Consider the following 20,651-nt stretch of genomic DNA (forward strand, 5'->3'; position numbering starts at 1 on the left):
CTCACTGTGCTTAGTTTCCTATGACACCCAAATGCACTCTGGCGTGATTGGCTGGCTGACTGTCCGGCAAGGACAGCCACCCTGCTGGGTAAGTGGCAGATAGGCTGGAATGAATGGGAGCAAACTGGATAAAAGGAGAGTCTCTTGGACTGGAAACATAGTCAACCACTGGAACGAAAGAACCGAAGACGAGCTGGAAGAGGACGGCTGTTGCAACTACTGGACCCTTGGTTTGCCCGGTAGAGCCATGGTGCAGGTCCAAATCGCCAAGTTCACCTCGACAGAGAAGCCCTTCAAGGACGACTTCTTCCTTTCAGTTGGTAGGACCAATCAACTCGTAAGCCACCTGAATACCATTCTGGAGCTGGTTAGGATTAACCAGGGGAAGGATACCAGATTGTGTGCTTGAAGAACTGCAACCGGAATCGAAGATTTGCCAATTTTCCAGCTTTGCGACCAGTCCTCGTGCAGTGCAGGAGTCCCAACGTCCTCCCTCTTGTCCCCATGACGGAGGTTCAGGAACAGTGAGATCTGCAGGAACTGCCAGGAACAGAAGTCTTCAGCTGCATCTTTTTCTTCAATAAGGCACTGTGAAAACCAGACCGAGAGAATGTACCTCTCACTGCGAAAGTGCGTACAACTTTGGCAACTTACAGGCCTAGTCAGCTTGTGACCCGACATACAAACCTTTCTTCCGTGAACTACTTCTAATAACCGTGGCAATGACTTTTCCATTTTAAATACCAGAACTGTTTTTACTTATACAAGACACTAGCCCATTGACTTTGGCCTACTTATTGCATTGAATCAACTCCTCTAGTGAACTCAAACTATTTGCACTGTTTTAGAGTAACTAATATTTGTTTGATTAACTTATGCCTTTTTGCTCCTACTTCCATGCTATTTTGCTTCTACTTCCAGGGAGCTCAACTGCTTAGTAATCAGTACTGTAGTATAATTTTTGTGTGATATTGGTTGCCTCATTTAGTGAATGCTTTATAAATGATTGTGTAATAAATTAATGTGTGTTTTTACCAAGAAACCTAGAGTATATTTGTCTCTCTGAATACTTGTAATTATAAAACTCCAACACCCTTATACAAGCTCGCATTCCCTCCCGAGATAAGCCTGTCTGCTCAGCTCGCTACCAAAAACTGTGTGGTACAGACTTATACCAAAGGTTGGTTTTGCTTACACCTGTAGTCCTAGTTGTGTGTAGTGGTCCCAGAGGGTACTGCATGCAAACTGCCTGAACAAAGTGGTACATTATACGTGTTGAGTTTTGGGTTAAAAACTTGAAACTTTGGAAGAGAGTTGTTCAATATTGTGAACTAGGGTGCTTCAAGCTTGGGTAAGGGAAGCCCTGAGAAGCCCAGTGAACTTTGTGGTACATGGCACGGATAGTATAGCTCAGTGGCAACACGTTCATCTTGGAAGCAAGCCGACGCAGAGCAACACAGGTTCAAACCCGGGTTGACACTTAGAAACCTCTTCGGTATTAAGTGTGTTCTAAATAACCAATTATAACTATAATTGTGAATCGGAGTGCTGTAAGCTTTGGGAAGGGAACCCTGAGAAACCTATTGAACTTTGTGAAGTTGAATACTTGGAACATGGGGAAGGGAGCTAGAGAAAAGCTCCAGCTGAACTCCATTGTGTCTTTTTAACGCTATTTTTTTGAGCAAGAGGCATCCCTATACAATGTCTTGTTCGTTGTGAGGAAAAGCGCAGGTTTTGACAGACAGACTTTTGTTTTAGACTAACGGACCTAGACTTTCCTTAGTTACATCAGTTGAGGGAAATCCCAAACCAGATATAGGGCTAGCTAGGCTTTACACCATCCTGACTTTTTATTAGAGTTTATTGGTAAACGTTGTCTGCATCATCTCAATATCATGCCTGTCTCACAGATGGCAAGTTGCAACGTTATTGACATATATATATATATATATATATATATAAAGCAGTACCATGAGTGAGTAATTTTCTGTCTAGTATACAATGTCAACTCTGGGTTTTGGGAACTTTTAATTTTGGTAAGCACAAGAGTGAGATACAATGGTTTGGCCTGGATCTCACACCAGTTAATTTATGAAGTCAGAATTTGAAAGCAATTTGCAACATAGGCTTTTAACCACATATCTTTGCAGCTCTAATTGACAGAAATAGGTGTTTCGTTTTCAAGAATGCTATTTGGTAGAGCCGACTTGAAACTTACAAAGACATCCTAATAGGCCAACCAGAAAAATGAATAAAACCATGGAGAAATATGTTAAGCACAGGCAGTATGGGGTAGCTTTCTTTTTCCTATTCTTGAATGCAAAAGTACAAGAACCAGAATGAAAAGTAATGGAGGCAAAAAAAAAAAACAGTTTTGGAAATTTACTTTCAAGACTTAGACATGCAACTTAAGTATGATACGGTCACCTTCTTATAGCCGTTTGACAGTCATGTTGCTCGCCATTATATATTATGAGAAGGAAAAGTGAAGTGAACACTTAATGGTTACTAAATGATTCATCGTGAGGAGCTTCCCATTTAAACGCTCTGTCGATAGCAGTGTTTATTCTTTACTAGGCCCTAGTGTGAAACGTTGTTGAATTTGCATTGGTAGCGTTGTCTAAAAAATATATCTTAAAAAAAGACATTCCCTCATAGTTCCGGTGGCGAAGCAATGCTGCAAGGCCCTTAGATCCTCTGCTATTACACACAGGTATATGCCTTTCACCAGACTGAGGCTACACAAATTTGCTAATCATATCCGTTGTATTGCTAATCAAAATAGATTTTTTTAGCAACCTTGACTAATTTTGGGAAAACTAATCTATGCCTTGTATGGAATTTAAATATATTAAAAGGCTGACGGAATAAGCTGGAGCTGGCACAAGGACTGCATATGAGAGCTCAGAAGGGCAACATTTGAACTAAATTCAATTTTGACTCAGATCCAAATTAGTCCTGTTGAATTGCAAAGCCAAGTATCACTGCAGAAACAATCAACAAAGGCACCAATTAGCCAAACTCCTGAACACCAGATTTGACAAGACTAAGATGGCGGTCCTTCATGATCAATCGGGCCTCCAACCACAAAGAACACCTGAATCGCCAAAACCCTCACCAATTTTAAAAACATATGTATGCCTCCGAAAATAAGTACCTAGTGTCAAAGCCATTCACTTCCACAGATGTTTCCCCCCCACTCCCACCCGCAGACTCTGCTTAAGAACTGGGCAGCATTAGACCCTCCAAAATACAAATGACAGACAACAGTCCTACCCCTGCATATGCTTTGGGTGCGTCCACTAACACAATTTAAAAGGAAAACATTTAGAGAAATCAAAAAAAGGAAACCTCAAAGGATCTAATATACATATTAATATAACGGATTACAAACATAGCATTCTAACTGATTAGTAGAACAAACTTGCTATGTAATTCATAAAGTCTAGTTAAATCACAAACAATATAGCAATTGAAAACAGTTTACGGTTGAAAAAAATATATACATTTTATAACTTTTTAGTTTGCATAATGATGTGAATAAACATTATTGAAATATCCAACATTAACCAAATGGTCCTTTATTTGAGACTAGGTATTACAGGTAAATGCTCTTCTTCAGTAGAGGACCCCATAATTTAAAGATTCTTAATCATGGCCTTCAAAGTATAGGTAACATTTTCTGCAAATGTCACTAAAACATAGCAAGATGTTCCGATAAAAGACATGATTACATGAAGCAGCAACTCTTATTAGCTTCAGTGGAATAGAAGTGTAATTGAGGCAGAGGAAAATCTTCCAAACAAGCCAGAAACCAGCAATATTAAACAGTAGACTGTCAATATGCCTGGAGGTGAAAGCTCACAAAATGCACATTCGTGCCCTTAGCTTGGGTGGTGGGCCGTTTACTACAGGGTCGGAACACCACCTCGGGGCATATCGTCTCAATATAATTTACTTATATACAAACAACAAAGGCTTTTGAGTAAATTATGCGGGGCATGCCAGTGAGTGCTTGGTGCCAGTGAACATCTACTTGGTAAACCTGCTGGTTAGTGGTACTTGGAGAAAGTGAGTAAGTGATGCCTGGGAAAACATACGCTTCATGGCGAGCACAGAGGGCCTTTGGGTGGCCAGTGTTCAGCGTGACGCAATATGTGGGTGTGTCTTTACATCACATATGCTGCTGCTGAGGATCTTCCATTACGCGCTAAATCAGAGTCTTGCACCAAAACACTTAAATCATAAATCTTTTAACATGAAGGTGCCACCTGGAAAAGAAATACGTTTGTTGGCATCCAAAGATTTTTCTTGTTCTACTCAAACTATACAGCACATAAAGCGCACTTTCTATCAAAATCGGTTACTTTTGTTTAAGGAGACCGCAACATGTGCACTCGTTATTAACCAGAGATAATTAACTCTTGGTGAGTAATAGTGACTCTGTGCATGTGGATAATTGAGGAATGAGTGATATTTTACGCCAAGTTTGAAACTTGAAATTCTTACCACTGGTTTAAGTAATGCTATTATTGTGAATATGGAATAACTAAAACTTACCATGATACCACCATTTTGTTTTCTTTGGATTCTTGTTGCACGTTCTTACATAAAATGAATTATCAGGGGGATGCCTCTGATTAAAAGAAAGAAAGTTTCAGAAAGTAAGTTACCTGTTATTAAGAAAAATAAGAGCACTGTGAATCTACTTTTCATCAGAAAGACAAAAATGAAGGCTAGCAGAACTTCCAAAATTCATTTCATCAATAAATGTGTTCTGTAAAAGTGGATATGCAAAAGTGAACAATGTGTGGCTCTCCAGTTGTTTTGGACTACAAATCCTATCAGCCAAAGCCAACATAGCCAATGGTGTGGGATCAGTGGAGTTTTAAGTCCAAAATATCTGGAGAGCAACACGTTGCAGGCACTTAGTATAGCATCTGAACGTGGTGTACATGCTACGTTGACATTCATGATCAAATACAATCCACAATTGTTCAAGCAGTTAAATGCCAGAACGTATTGACTGTAAAGGCATACAGTAGCAATAGCATGTATTGTCCATGAAGACGCTTAGCTTACAGAAATGTAATCAATAACAAAGAAACCTTATGTAAAGTGCAGTCTGTCTCCAAAATAAACAGGTTACTCACCACAGTGACTATAGTACTCCTAGTTCTTAGTGTCCTTTTTCCATACTCACGAGTGACAATCCCCTATGGAAACAGAACTGGAACAGGTACTGGCATTGAACTGAATAAACAATTGATGTTGGGTACATGCAGGCACACCCAGAAAAGAATTCCCTCGATTGTGCTCCCAGGTTCCATCTACCAGTCCATCTAGCCTGTAGCAATTCTTAAGGGGTCTTAAGGATGTGTGAGATTTTTCTACAATGCTGTGGTGACGGGTGTGAAGACATCTATCCTAATAGAGAAAATAGCGTGTCCACCAAATAAGATCAAAACTCTCTCACACTCTAAACTTGGTATATTCTTTTGGAATCATGCTTTCCTACATTATTTCCTACATCTTTTCTGGCATCTACATTTTACTTAACTAGCACACAGCACTTTCTGTGCAGTGTTACTGCAAGCTCCTAGAGCTTGCACTGTAAGGTTTCTTTATTTTCCCTTGGTTGACACACTGTTACCAAGGCAGGAGGATACAGTTTATCCTACCTATACTTTCTTTTGTGAGATCAGCAACCCCACCTTATGCGGAGTTCTGGGGGGAACATTGTATCCCTTTTTTCACTTCTCCAGTAACCTTTTGCTTACTGTGAAAAGTCAATTTTTTCAGGCTGGTGGCAGTGTACCTTTTACACAACGTTTTGAGAACATTTACCAAAGCCTGTCTTCGTGCCTGTGGTAGGGGACGCAAGGGTCACAATTGGACAGAAATGGTGGCTGTAAAGTATTGAACAAGATGGCTTCTCCTTTCTTAGGCCTACTACCTACCTGGGTGGTGGAGGTTCCTCTAACTCCTTGGTCTTCGCTGGGCTGGGCTTGTATTGGAAAGCCCGCAAATGGTCTTCGAGTGACTGGCAGGACAAGAAGTGGGGAGTGTTAGGAAAGTTACCTCTTTACTGCACCTTTCCTTGCATTTCTAAGGGCCCCCAAAATGTTTGCTTTTATTTATGTATCTGACCTGTTCTATTTACAGTGCAGGGAAGCCTTAGGTTTCACTACATTGGTATTGCTCATCTGTTATGGAGAAACTGACATGCCCTCCAGGCTGTAGGTACTGGGAAACCTGGTTTCCCTTAGTCTTGTTACTACTTTTATTAACTTGCGGTAACTTTTTATCATTGTACAATGCACCTTACAATGCAGAACAATGGGGTACACTTTGTTTTGCCCTAGACTAACACATTGATGGTTACTCTAGGTGTGATAAATGGACAAGCTGGTGGCAGCAGTGACTTTGCATAATTTTTTGCATTTCGTGTTTAGCCAACACGCCTTTACCACATCTGGCTACTAACCATGGCTGTTGGTAGGAGGCTTGGTGACCAACATCTGCTGTTGCCCTAGTAGAGCCTTGTCCTGTGGAAGATCTACAGCAGTCCTGCGAAGGAGTAGCGACCCTTGGATTGGAGGGAACATCCATTCTCGACGTCGGCTCGGAGTCCTACTAAGAAGAGCCTTCAGAAGTGCCCCAGGACTGCCCTGTGGCTGACCAGCTCAGAGTTTCGGCCACTGTGCTGCAGATGCTGCCGTTCCGAGATGAGGCACAGATCTTTGGGGATCTTCAGCTTGTGCAACAAGGCTTACCTCTGCGAAATATTGTGGTCCTAGCATCAAAGGGACCAGAGAAAGGAGGAAAGCTCTGACCACGGCAAGTTAATCCCTTTGCATCATCGTGCATCTGTGACCGCCATCCGAAACAGCTTACCTACCTTCATTCCTGTCCCGAGAGGCGCCCTGCATCCTGTTTTGCTGCATTCTTCAACTCGGACTTTTCACCAGCTTTGGACACCACCCGGAGATCTCCTCGAACCTGCAACCCCTGGGAATCGAGGGCTGAGGCTGGGGAAAGGCAACCTTGGACCTTCTTCAGCCGACCTGCCACGCCTCATGAAGAATCAGAGTACGGGGGTGAATTCATAGCAATACTTACCTGATCCCCCACCCCTAACTCCCCTTTTAAAGGTTTGATAACTTTAACAAAACTTTTCCAACACTTTGGCTTGGCCATTGCTTGTTCACACAAGCACTCCGAAGGTTGGGAACACATTAGTTAGATTTGATTGTCCTCTGACACTTGGAACTGTTGACTGGACCCCAGAGAACCTACCTCAATTTTTTCCAGCTTCATAAACTCTGTGGAACTTTGCTGAACCTTTGGGCACAAGGCCCCATACATCTTCGGGATGGACCTCTGAAGTTAGGGTTGATTCTCAGTGGACTTGTAGTGCTAATACTAAGCTGTACCTTTCTTTTCAGGGGTTTGATATGTATTTTGCCCTACACCAGTAATTGTATATATGTATCTAATTTGAGTGTTGTGTGATAGTATTACCTGTTTGCAGTCATTTTTCAGTGTTATTTGGGCCATAAGTAAAGAAGTATTTGTATACCCGTGTCTAAGTATGTTCCCTTCACTGCTTCACTCAGTGTGCTCATTGTGGAGCCTTTACAAGTTCACCACCTCTTGAGACTTTGTCTAGGCCACTCGCCTTGCTAACTTGAACTGGTGTGGCTGCAGCTCCCAAAGTTGTCCCTGTCGCGATATAGGTTGACCTTCTATACATCTATCCACCAGGCCATTGTATAGAAAAATCAGTCCAAAGAGGGAGGGTCAACTGAAACCCCCCCCCAGTCCTTTGTCCTGCAGAGGGCCCGAGAAAAACCAGTTCTCACTGGGCGGCTGTCTGTCCCAATGGGATAGCGACAACCCAAGTTTTGAATGTTGTAGGGGATCTGATTGGTTGGCTCAGCCATTGTACCGGCATAAATTACGAGGTCCTGGAGCGGAAACTCAGTAGAAGCATGAAGGAAGAAGATGCCAACTACATCCAGCGACTGCCAGAGCCCGCTGAGTAACTGCTGCTGCCTCGACCTCCACTTCAAAGCGACAAGGAAGTTCCGAATGAGACTTCATCCTTTGGACTGGTGGGCCCAACTAATCCCAAGACAAACTATTTTGCGCCCTCCCTGGAAGAGCTGCGACCTCCATGGTCTGCAATTCACCAATACCCGCGGTCCTGTGACACTGTGCTGTGCATAGTCGCCTGAAGAACGAATCCACCAGGAACTTTGTGGGCATCCTTCTTGATCTGCAAAATCCCCACCCTCACCTCCCCAAAGTCCCTTCAAACGAGACGAGGAACACGAAAAGGAGAAGAGTCTACCGCCGTGACATCAGTCCTTCACCCAAGTATGGAAAAGGCAACAAACCAGAATTGAGACTATTTGTTGCTGGGCGTCTGCATGAGAGCCATCACCAGATCCATCAAAGTCCCTGTCTTCTGTAGCCAAGACAGAGAAACCTGTGGAACCGTCCTGCAGCCTAGAGTTCTTCATTTTAAGGTATTGTCCTGCTTCCTGCAAAACCTACCTGAAGATTATCTTGCTGAGCCTGTATTGCTGGGGACTTTAGATATCTGTATTGCACACCCCTCCAGGGCTCCCATAGAGATACATTGGGGTGAACAACCCACAAACTCTTCTTGCTTTAGGACACTGGTCCTTGAGGCAACTTCACAAGCAAACCACTAGGCCTCCTGGACTTGAAAAACCTAACTTTACCTACCTGCAAACCCAGAAGTGATCCTGTTGGGCTCTGCCACTTTTGAACATTGAATACTGTCTACTGCCTATCCTGTTTCACTCCTAGCCTCTGATGGCCTAATGCCCCCCTTTGAACTTAGTGAGACGCTTATAAGCTAGGAGACAGGTTGGAACAAAGTTATAAAAAGTTGAGAAGGCAAGGTTTTCATATACATTTCAGATGGTTTTACTAACAATCTTGCAATTGTGTTCTACATGTTACTGTGTTTTTAGTACTCACCTTGCAAATATTTAATAGTAGTGTGCCATATATATATATATTTTTTTTTTTTTACACGGCCACGGTAGTGGCTGTGTAGTTATGGTTAACTTGCTGTTTCCATAGGAAGAGCACTTTTTGGGCGGCTTATAACTCTGCTCCCCCTGGACGAATCATCACCAAACTTTGGAATGAAAGTATATTGCCCACTGAATTTTTTTGCAAAGGTCAGTGATTTTTGGTCTGGGGGGGGAGCAGGGGGGGCAGGGAGTTATAGGGGGGGGGGGGGGTTCCAAAACATCTTTTTCCCAGAGACTGAATGGGGGAAAAACATTGCGCACGGCTACAGGTCAAACCGCTGGACTGATTTTCACGAAATTTGCGGCAGGTATAGGGGCATGGTCCAAAAAGCGTGCTTTTGTAAATTTGGTGACAACCCGTCCAGTATTTTTTTTTTTAAAATGACCAAAAAGTTATGTCTCAAAAAATTAGTGATATCTATGTCCGCTCCGCAGTCACACTTCCCTGTTGACTCCGTGGACAAGATAACGATTGGCTAATGGGCCCGCGTCATGACCGCAGACACGCGACGTCTCTGCCGATTGGCTGCTGCGAGACGTGTTCTGCGTCAGATTGTTTGCCTGTGCCCAACATCTTGGATCCGCCGATAGCGGAGCAACAACCAGCGTACACATGCTATATTTATAAAACTCTTTTGCTATGTCACAGAGCGTTGGGACAGGTTCAGACAGTAAGACATGGGTGATCAATGCATTTGTTCTGGGGGTCGGTCTTTACAATGTATTTTCTATGGCCACCTTGTACGCACAGAAAATGTGGGGTGTAATAACGGTAGCATTTCAGTCCATGCAGTGCACAGGAAACTTGTAACTGTTGTAAGGACACGTGTAGTGGTAGCGAACATTGAAATTGACAACATGCCATAACTGCAATACTTTTTCCTATGGGTATTATATTCATTAGTACGCCGCCATGGGTGTGACATGCTACAGTGGTTGTGGCCAGGGCCTAGAGTCTTGGATGCATGGCAGTCGGCCGAAGGACTTACTTCCAAGACTGTAGGACCTGGCCACAACCACTGCAGCATGTCACACCCATGGACACACCCATAGTATTGCATATCGTTTGCTAAATAGTGGGGAGTGTGTGCAGTCTTGGGTGCATGGCCAAAGGCCATGCACCCAACAACAAAGTTATAAGTACTGGACGTGCAAGCCACTGCACACCCATCCCATGTAATATCTATGGACATACAGCTAGGAGTGAAACCTCTGGCCAGAAGTAGTGACGGATACCACACTTATAGAAAAAAAACCACTACCACCCATCACTGAGGTGGTTGTGGGGAGACCCTGCACTCTTGGGTGCATGACCGAAGGCCATGCACCCAATAACAAAGTTACAACCTCTTCACTTACAAGCCCACATGGGTTTTATCTAGTGCAGTGGTTTTGGCCAAGATGTGTACTTTTGGGTGCATGGTTGTAGGCTGTATGCCATACACCCAAGCATGCACCCAAAAGCGAACTTGTAAGCACTGGAGTTATAAGTCACTTCACAACAATATATTGAAATGTATGGACATACACCCAAGATTTTAGGCCCTGCCCACAAACAGTGCAGCATTTCAGAGCTACAGAGACACCCCTAGTATTCAACATCAGTCAGGTGGCTGTGGGGAGGGTCTGCAGTCATGAGTGCATGGCCGCAGGCCATGCACCAAACACAACAGTTATATGTAGTGTACTTGCAAGGCACAATGCGTGTGATATGGTGTGGTAGTGCATCACTCGGGCGGCTGTGGGGAGGGTCTGCAATCATGGGTGCATGACCGAAGGCCATGCCCCCAAAAGCACATTTGTTTGTAGTGTAGTTATATGCCGCAATGGATGTCATATGGTGTGGTAATAGTGGCCAGGATGCAGAGTATTTGAACAAAGTAATACGCATTGCAGTTGTAAGCAACTGTGCATTTTATATACTGTACACCCATACAATGATAATTCTATGGCCTCAAACTCATGTCTGTACCCTGTGGCTACAAACTACTGCACCATATCACAGCTATTGGTACACTTGTACTACGCAACATCATTAAGATGGTTGTGGGGAGGGCGTAGCATTTTGGGAGGATGGCCAAAAGCCATGCTCCCAAAACCAACTTTGTACATAGTGAAATGACAAGGCACAATGGTTCCAATATGCTGTGGTGTTTCTGGCCAGGACCCAGAGTCTTGACTGCATGCCCAAAGGCCATGCACCCAAGACTGAAGTCATAAGCAGTGGAGTTATAAGTAAATATGGGTGTGGTGCAATGCACTAGTTGTGTGCACGCCCTAATGTCTTGGCTGCATGGCTGCAGACTATGGTCCCGAAAGTAAATTTATAAGTAGCTAATTTACAAGGACCATGGTTTCTATATGCAGCAATGGTTGTGGCTAGGAACTATACTCTTTGTACCTTGGTCGTAGGTTACACACCAAAGATGCAAGGGCCAGTCTACAGCCACTGCAGCAGATTACTACCATAGATTAGACCTGTAGATTTGCATGTGTAGAAAATTACTGCCAATATACTTACTCCTTACTTTGTTCAGAATCCACATATATTTTTTAAATGCCTTTCGTACTTGGCAGAAGTATCCCTTTTTAATTTCTGTGAAAAAAGAAAAAGGTATGTGTTTGCATTTTATGAAAACTTACCACATCAAAAAAAAACCTTCATTTACTATGGTACTAACTACTTCCTTGTTTCCTTTGAGTGTTTCCTTCATCTTTCTGATTAATGTATTGTTTGTTGCCTTCCTGCCGATTTTTAACAGTTAGATACCAGTAGGCGTATTCTAACTGTGCATTTGTTCCTACAAATCTGTGATATGCATTTATGTGCGTCGTTGTTACATCCTCTTGGGCAGTTAGATACCTGTTGGTGTATTCTAACTGTTTGTAGTCTTTCACATAATTTTTTGGCAATCTTGAAGTACACATTATTTATTAAATTTTGGCTTTAAGAAGATTAAATATGCATTTGTAAGATTAGCTGGCAATCTCTGCTTTAGAGTAATGGTGCTATCATTACATTTGAACCATCCACATTTCTTTTTAATGTATGCAGTGTAGTGACCTGCATTGGTTGTAGCCCCTGCATGGTAGATTATACCTATTGTTTTAAAGGTTTTCTTTCCAAGTGACACTTGACCGTGTGTGAATCCAGTCAGTTTGCAGTTGTTTTTGGTACCATCTGCATTATAACGTAGAAGCATAAGTATTATGTAGGCACTATGTGATTGTATCAGTAAGGTGGAGCGCTTGTCTGAATTGCAAATAGTACATAATCTGCCATGGTTTGCATTCTGTACAAGTTGCTGAAATGGAATGCTTTCACAATTTGGTATGGAAACGTACACAAATCGCTCATTTGGGATTTCTTCCTGTATCACATTGCTACAGAGAGTGCATGTATGTTTTCACATGTACGAAATCTGGAAGATTTCATTTACAGGTATGCTTTTGTTTTCCAATACTAATAGCAAGTACATTAGAAATTCTTGTGGATCTTCTTGTGAGTTCACAGTGAATCTCACCATTCCAGCACAGTCCAGTTCTTGCCGTATTCCATGAACACTGTATGTGTTGTCAGGATTGCTTGTTGCATTTCTATGAAACACTAACATTTGCAAACACAATTGGTCTGTACTGTGCAAGTAAATATTGTGAACAATTGGTGGCAATTGAAATAGAATATTCATTGCTACATTTGGATAGCAACTTACCCCACTTTCATTTGCAAATTTGAATGGACCAGCCAGTTCTGTATCTGAGTGCATTTTTCAGAATTTCTGTTCCTTCTTTGACGACGTCCCTGGATTACAATCCCTAATAAGATCTTCTTTGTTTGTGGTAATTGCTGAACCTTTAGCTTCTTTTCTTTGAGGAATTTGCTGTTGGATTCTGTTGCATTTCTGTTTCATTTAGTTTTCTTTTACCACGTTTTACTTTGTCTGGAACAGGATATTGTTTCAGATGAGGGGTGTACAGTGAACGCAGGCTATTGTATTCTAGAATGCAAGGAATATCAGCTTTGACTTTACTTGCATCAAAGTTCATTAGCAGTTGACTGTCAAGTGTACGTAAGCATGATAATGCTACGTAGCTCATGCCTTCCTTAAAGACTGTGTATCCTAGATCTATCAATGCTTTGTCTAGGGTAAAACCTTGGGATTTATGAATGGTAACTGCATATGCAAGAGTTAAGAGAAAATTTCTCTCTACGTACATACATGTCTTTGAAGAAAAGGAATCGAGCAATTGAGCGCCCTATCCTTTTCACTTCTGAAACTTTATCAAAGTGAATATTGACAAACTGAATGTTGCTGTCACGTGGGTATGATTGAAAGCCAACAGCTGTACCTAGTGCTCCATTAACTAGCCCTTGCTCGACATCAAGGTTACGTTTAAGCATTACTCTACAATTTGAGGATAATTTTAATATTTTTTCCAACCCAGCTGTGTTGGAGATTGAATGTTCTAAACTATTTAGTCTTGTTGTGGCTGGCTCACACATGGGTACTGTCATACCATATAAGTCTAGTTTGTCTGTGGCTCCAATTTCCATTATTGGTTGCATTTCTTTATTTAACATTGTTTCATTGAATTTCAAACAGCTTGTAAGAGTTGGCATTAAGGCCATACAATTGACATTTTTGTGCGCTATGTGTTCCATAACATCAGTTGCACATGCATTCTCACCATAAAGTGCATGAATGTGCCAGTTTTTCAATACAACTTGTGCTTCTTGCAATAGTACACCAACTCTAAAACTTTTTAAGATGTTGGCATAAGTGAGATCTGCAGATTGCCGCATGTTGTCAGTTAATTCTCTGTATTGGAAATGTTGCCAAAGGTTGACATTACCTATGCTACCAACAGTTTTCCGGCAGAGTTTGTGGCCTAAGGTTTTAAAAATAGGTTCACCTTTCACTGGTGTCAATTGTAGAAGATCTCCGAAAACAATAATGTGTTTCCCTGCAAAGAGTTCTTCGTTGTTACTTTTAAGTACTTCTTGCAATCTGAGGTGAATCAAAGCCAACATTAGGTTGGAGACCATGCTCACTTCATCTATTAGTAGCATTTTCATTTGTTTTAATACTCTGCGTAAATCCATTGCAGCTTCTGCAGAAAGTTTGTAGAAGTCCAATTTATTTTGATGCTCTACTGGAAGCAGTAGTAATCGGTGTAAAGTGACCTCGCCTACGTTGTAGGCAGCTAAACCTGTGGGGGCCGTGACAACAGCTGACAGTTTGTTCTTTGTCAATTGTTGAAGGAACTTGCTGATTTTGATTAAGAATGTTTTCCCTGATCCAGCTTCCCCACTCACGTACAGCAGTATAGGTTTGTAATTTTGGCAGGTACATTCTTTATTTTCGTGTTGTACACCATGTACAATTTGTTTTGTAACGTCTTCAAAAATGGTGCGCTGATCTTTAAGTTTTGCTTTTTGTACATTTAAGTCTTCTGTATCTTCTTGATACTGATACATGGTGTTTTCTACTTTTGCCATAGCTACTTCAGCCTCGTTTGCTATTCGTGGTTGTCCTAGTGGTTCTGGACTTCCTGTTACAGAAGGTTGACTACTGTCGGAAGAGTCCTTATCTAGTTGGGCCTGAAGTTCTTCTTCCTGTTGCTGCTCATTGCGTAACATTGTTTTGTACTGCCTAAAGTTCACATCAGTGATCGCGCTTTCATTTGCTTTGAAAGCATCTTCATAGCAGTCATAGTTTTCTAGTATGTCTTCGTCTTTTCTCCATGGTTTGAAAAGTTTTAACAGAGACATGTAATATAGTTCTTTCTGTTGAGGAGTTTTTAATGACAATTTTACATGATTAAGCAAGCTTTGTTCGGTAAGTTTCACTAAGCTCCCTTCACAATCAGTCACTCTATATCTACGTTTGCTTTCAACGGGTTTTACATTATTTTTGTATGCAAAGTTTTGAGCTATGTGGTATGGACACATGCTTTCCAAAGTGCTACTCCTGTTCGGATAGTATGTGTCCAGTAAATTGTTTTTTAGAATGTCTTGGCTGTTGGGATCATTTCTGGCAATTGTTTCTATGTCCTCATATGATTTCAGCACTCTTTTTCTAGATTTTGCATGACCAAGACTTAGCCATACTATGTCATCTGATTTTCCATACAAAGCAGTACCGGTTAAACGATCTGCTGCTTCATAGGCACCACATTCTCTATGAGAGAGCATTTTTATGCCTAGGCTGTACAATTTCTGTGGTAATGTTTTGTCTGATGCTAGGTCATCCCAGAGGTCTTGAAGCTCCGTTTTTTCTGCTTTTGTTAAGTAGGCTGTAACATATCGTCCAACAGCAGTTGAATTGTCTGCAATGTACTGCACATCTATGTTTGCATTCCATAAGAGGGCAATGATTGCATTGTAATCATTGATATATTTTGATTCTTCCCTTCTTTTTATGTAATACGTGTTCTTAGGTGTTTTACCTTTAACAGTGTCGAACTGAAGACATGAAGTTGTTTACTTCACCTGTTACTGTAACTGGTCTAGGGAAACCAAAGCTGCATTTGGTGTAGCATTTCCCTTTGTTTTTGTATTTGCGGCGACAATATTTGCCACATTTGTGTCTTTGAAATTGTAAAATCTGCCCATGCAGCTCACTATGCGTCTGTTGTGAAGGGATTTCACAAGTGCCATATTTTTGGATAATCTGCAAAACAGTGCTATCATCACTGTCGTGTCCAAATTTCGGTGCACCTTCTATCCATAACAGCATGTGAATATGTGGTGCTCCTCTCGCTTGATATTCTTTTCGCCAAAATAAGTGTTGCACTTTTCCAAGGGGAGGAACAGTTTTATTGCAAATAAAGTGTAGCATGGCAATGAAACGATGATGGAATTATCTTGACACATTAACTGGATCTAGAGAGCAAAGTTCTCCAGGTGTTAATATATCTATGTTGTTTTTGTTGCTGTTTGCTATGCGTAGGAACTCATGTAAATCTTCCCATGCATATTCTGCACAATTTAGCGCAACAAACCAAGTCGGTGGTCCAAGGTTTCTGATCATACAAGGCACGCCTACGTGCCGCCGGAACCAGTATTCCTTTGTACCACGCATGTTTGCAAAAAATGTGTTATACTTGGTGGTAAAACCTCATCTTTTTCCTGTACTTTTTGTATTAACGGCATAGCTGACATATGTTGCTAATTCACTTTCACAGAGTAGGTGGAATATGTATTCCACATTTTGTCTAAATCTGGGATCTTGCGAATACATTAGTAAAGAGCGGTATTCTGATGCCCCAATCTGAGTGGGTCTATCATCGTATCTTCCACCTTTGCCAGTAGGAAATAGCCGTGGAAAAGCATGTGCTTCTATACTTTTTTCCCATATACTCATTGGTGACCCTTTGGTTTGTCGCATTTGGTAAGTTTCTAGTGCATCAACTATGCTTTCATTGGAATGCAATGGATGAATTGTGTAATGGTCCAAAAGAGTGGATACTGTAGCAGTATCCAGAAGTTCGAATTGTCCACTTTCTGATGGCTCTTGAATTATTTCAGTTGTTTCCCTTAAGCCTTCATCAATATTTATTCCCTTGTAGTACTCGTTATTGTCTTTTAGATATTGCAATGCTCGTCTAACTTTATGTAAGTCCACCAGTTGTTGCCAAATTATTTTGTCCTTTGTTGGTACACCATTTACCAAGACTATTAAAGAATGCTCTATTGAACGTTGCACTCCTAGAGTGTGTACATTTTCCGTTAGATCTAATGGCAAATAAACTACTTTGCCACGAATGCCTTTCACCAATTCAGAGGAAGGTAATTTTGCTGTTTTTGGATGAAGGCGTATAATTGCTTGAAATGGGTGAACTGTTTGAATTATTATGCTCTCATACAAATTGAGTTGTTGCAGGATTTTTGGTAGCGGGAACAATTCCAAATCATTTGTAATAGCACGTGAAGGAGCGTGGTTGTTGTCTAATTTTGTACTACAGTAACTACAACATATTAGGCGTTCAGTTAGTTCATATTTGTTTTCTGCTAAAAGGTAGAGAGCTAATTCAAACCATTTAGAATCTTCATTATCTTCCATTTTGTATGATATGTCTACTTTTTTGTGTTCCTTTTGTAAAACGTTCTGCAGGAACACACACACACACAGTTTGGTACGTCAGCCGATGACCTTTTAAATTGTACTATTTCTTTTCTGTATGTGTGTAATAGAAGGTTGCTATGTGCAGAATTGTTGCTACTATGTTCCAAAACTATCAGATTTTGTAAGTGGCTTTCACTTCCAAAATACTTTCTCTGAATACGGTCAATTTCTTCTTGTAAGTATTTGGGTGTACCATGCAGAGTGTTATTTAAATTGCCTAATTCTGAAGCTGGACTGTTTGCATAGTATATTTTATACACTTGATTTCTTACATTTGAATGATGTATTGATATACTTTTGATATCATGGAAGGTGCTTTTGCAAATAGGCCCAGAAATGCAGGCTAATGAATGTCCTTGTAGTCCTGTGTATTTGCGCACTGGACAAATATCCATATTTTGCAGCACTTTCATTTTAGATTTGTCTTTACCTTTTACATACTGATTGAGGAATTGACGTAAAGATTTGAAAGCTTTGTTTCGAATGGCACACATTGATATGCACGGCCATTTTAATACTGGACGGTGTGGTTCTGTTGAATCAAGAGGTAATTCTGAGTTTTCAGAGGATACTTTTGTAAGCAGTGTTTCTTGTTCCATGATGGTAGTATTGATTTTCTCATACCCTCGTCCACTGCTATGGATGGCAATTGTGTTTGATTTTGTTTGTATGCTTCTTCATTAAAATATGATTCTGTGGTTGTTGTGTGACTCCATTCACCACCACAAACATTTAAGAAATTATTTTTGTTCACATTCCGTTTATTGCTGAGTTTCTTTTGTAGTTTGGTACTTAGTTTTGTTAGTGCTTTCATTCTATTTAAAACTAATATAAACAACTTCCTTTTGAGAAGGATTGCACTGTCCACGAGAGCTTGTAGGATTAACTTTCTACGGTAGGTTTTAAGGAGTGAGGATGATTTCGGTCCTCTTCTTAGTAGATTCTGAAGGACTCTGACAAAACATTTTTGATAAAACACTTTTTTTACTATGGGTTCTTGTTACACTATCAGGATTAGTAGGAGCATTGTTAGCTGTACTGGTAGCTGATTTTTTGCCAACATGTTTGTGTTTTGCGACATATTTTGATGGAGGAGGTAAAGTTTTGGTAGTTGAAGCTTCCTTTGTTTTGCTAACCGACTGCATTAGCTGGTTTGTTCCAACATTCTCTACAAACTCTACAACAGATGGATGCTTAGATTGGACACTTTTGATTTTTATTTGCTCTACTTCTGCGTTCCTTTCTACGGAGTTGCTTTTTGGTAGGCATTCTTTGGTGTCTGTTGAAAAAAAAAGGCATATTTTGGTCTGTTGCACAATCTATGTGTGCTGTGTGCATGCGTGCATGAGTCTGATGTGGAAGGTCTTTGTCATGTGCAATGGACTCTTGCAATGATTTGGTAAGGCTATTTTACTGTTTGTATAGCACTACAATGTGCTTCAGATGCGAGTACAAAGTGGGCTAGTGGTGACGAGAAGCATCATTAATAAACAAAATGCCATAAACTTACAACAGCAAATTATTTTCTAAATCTAACCTTCTAAGGCTTACGTATGTTATCTGAGTTCCAAACACACAGGGATTTGTGAGCCATTCTGCCTGTTATTCTTTGTTCAATAAATGGATATTTGTAGGTAGAATGGTTCAGAAATCAATGTTTGCTTTGGTGCCCAAATTAAACAAATAACCCACGCAGCCTCTTTGAGGAGTAGTTACAATATAAAAAGTAGTACTGTACTTAATTTTTTTGCAAAATGACCAGGTTTCTTCGGATATGTCGTCTGCAGTGTAGATGCTGTTGATTCTCAGGAGAGTAGTCTTCACTGCAATTCAAAAAAACAAAATTAATTACTTTGTGTGTTTACAGCAGTGCTGATACTGCACACATTAATTGTGCATCTTTCATCAGAGCATTCTCCTTTCATATTTCAACCCAGTGCATGTATGCATTTCACTTTACTCTGTGCAGCCTTTGCATGGTATTTGCAATATGTTACTTGCAAGTCCTTCAGAATTGCTTACATTTTTAAGGTTATGAAAATGCCTTGTTTTTTACTATCTATAGGAGAGAGGTTTGTAAGCGATAGGGCATAGTAGTAGATGGGAATACATTTTCTACTTGCAATTTAAAAGAACAATGCCGAAAAATCGGGAGACACTCAGAGGGAGACGTCACCACAGCAATCTGGAGCGCTTACTTTCATCATACGATTATATTGCAAATAGCATTACTGTAGGCCGTACAAAGTACACAACTCCGTCATTTTCTGATACAAAAATCGAGTTTCGCCCTAAATAGGCATGCTCGCAACGTATGTATAGGTTATGCGGAAGACAGCAAGAAGTCGTGTGGTTTGTTAATGATAAATCGGACATCTTGCACTTAAAAGGGGGAGCGTTGGTATGTATTGCCTATGCACATTTAGCGGCATTAATTTGTTTAAATTAAATCATAAGGGTTGCACATATTCTCTTATTAAAATATACATACCTGTACTTGATACTCATGCGTGTGTGCATGCATGGAGCTGTACGTAGAAATTCGCAACACTTGCACAGTTGCTTCTGAAGTAGGTGCTTTGCAATGATATCCGACTTCCATTCAGAATTAGACATTAATTTTGAAGTGCGCAATGTTGATGACTGAGTTAGATTTAGCGATGTTCAATGTGATTGGTGGATGGTTGTGTCACCGCTTAGTTGTTTCCTATGAGGGACTATTTGCTACCGCTGTGGAAAGGGTGAAAGGACTGGGTAAGAGTTATGTGCCGCACGTAGGCAACTCTTGTCCGCGGGTAGGGCATGTCACATAGGGGTTTCTACAGCAAATCCTGCATGGAAAGGGGACTGAAGGCATCAGCCAATCAGATGTTCACATTACTCTTGTGTCGAAAGACGGTGCGTACACTGAAGATGGCAGAGGTGGAGAGGGTCAGGGTTTTGGTCCATGGCTTACAACATTACGCTGAGAGTAGGCATGTGGCACACCATTTCGATGTGAGAGGAGTGGAGGTGGTGTGGAACGCTGAGACTGATGCCAATGTTGCGGCAATTCTGTACGTTTGCAAAGACATACGTACAATGACCTCTCCTCATGCGGTAATTTTGCACTACGGTGCTTGCCATTTGGGCTACGTGACTGCACGTACACTTTGTTGGCAGATTTGGGACAGTTGGTTGAAGCGTTCATGAACATCTTACCAACTGCGGAAGTCATTTTTTCTGGTTTACTCCCTAGCGTAAAATGGGGCCATTTTTTTTTCTGTCCAGATCGACGTATTGGGAGGTGTATCATTAATCGCGGCATGCGTGCTTTTATGTTACGTGCTGGTATGTTTTTCTGCAGCCACGAAAACATTGTTCCAAGTAATGCGGATTATTTTGAAGCAGATGGTGTTGCGCTATCTTCTTTGGGAAATGCGATGTTCTTTTGGAACGTAAGGCTTGC

The 20,651-nt window shown here is 41.1% G+C and overlaps 1 protein-coding gene across 3 annotated transcripts in view; it reads right to left on the reverse strand.

The window, feature by feature from the left end:
• UBE2W (ubiquitin conjugating enzyme E2 W) overlaps positions 1-20,651 on the reverse strand; it is a 508,430-nt gene that overhangs the window by 66,330 nt on the left and 421,449 nt on the right. For all 3 annotated transcript variants that reach the window (XM_069621213.1, XM_069621215.1, XM_069621214.1), the window contains exon 5: positions 4,561-4,636. In XM_069621213.1, the coding sequence (XP_069477314.1) occupies positions 4,561-4,636 (76 nt within the window). The remainder of the gene's footprint in view (positions 1-4,560; positions 4,637-20,651) is intronic.

This window comes from Ambystoma mexicanum, chromosome 5q, assembly GCF_040938575.1.
Source record: "Ambystoma mexicanum isolate Mex_15411 chromosome 5q, UKY_AmexF1_1, whole genome shotgun sequence".
NCBI classification, from domain to species: Eukaryota; Metazoa; Chordata; class Amphibia; order Caudata; family Ambystomatidae; genus Ambystoma; species Ambystoma mexicanum.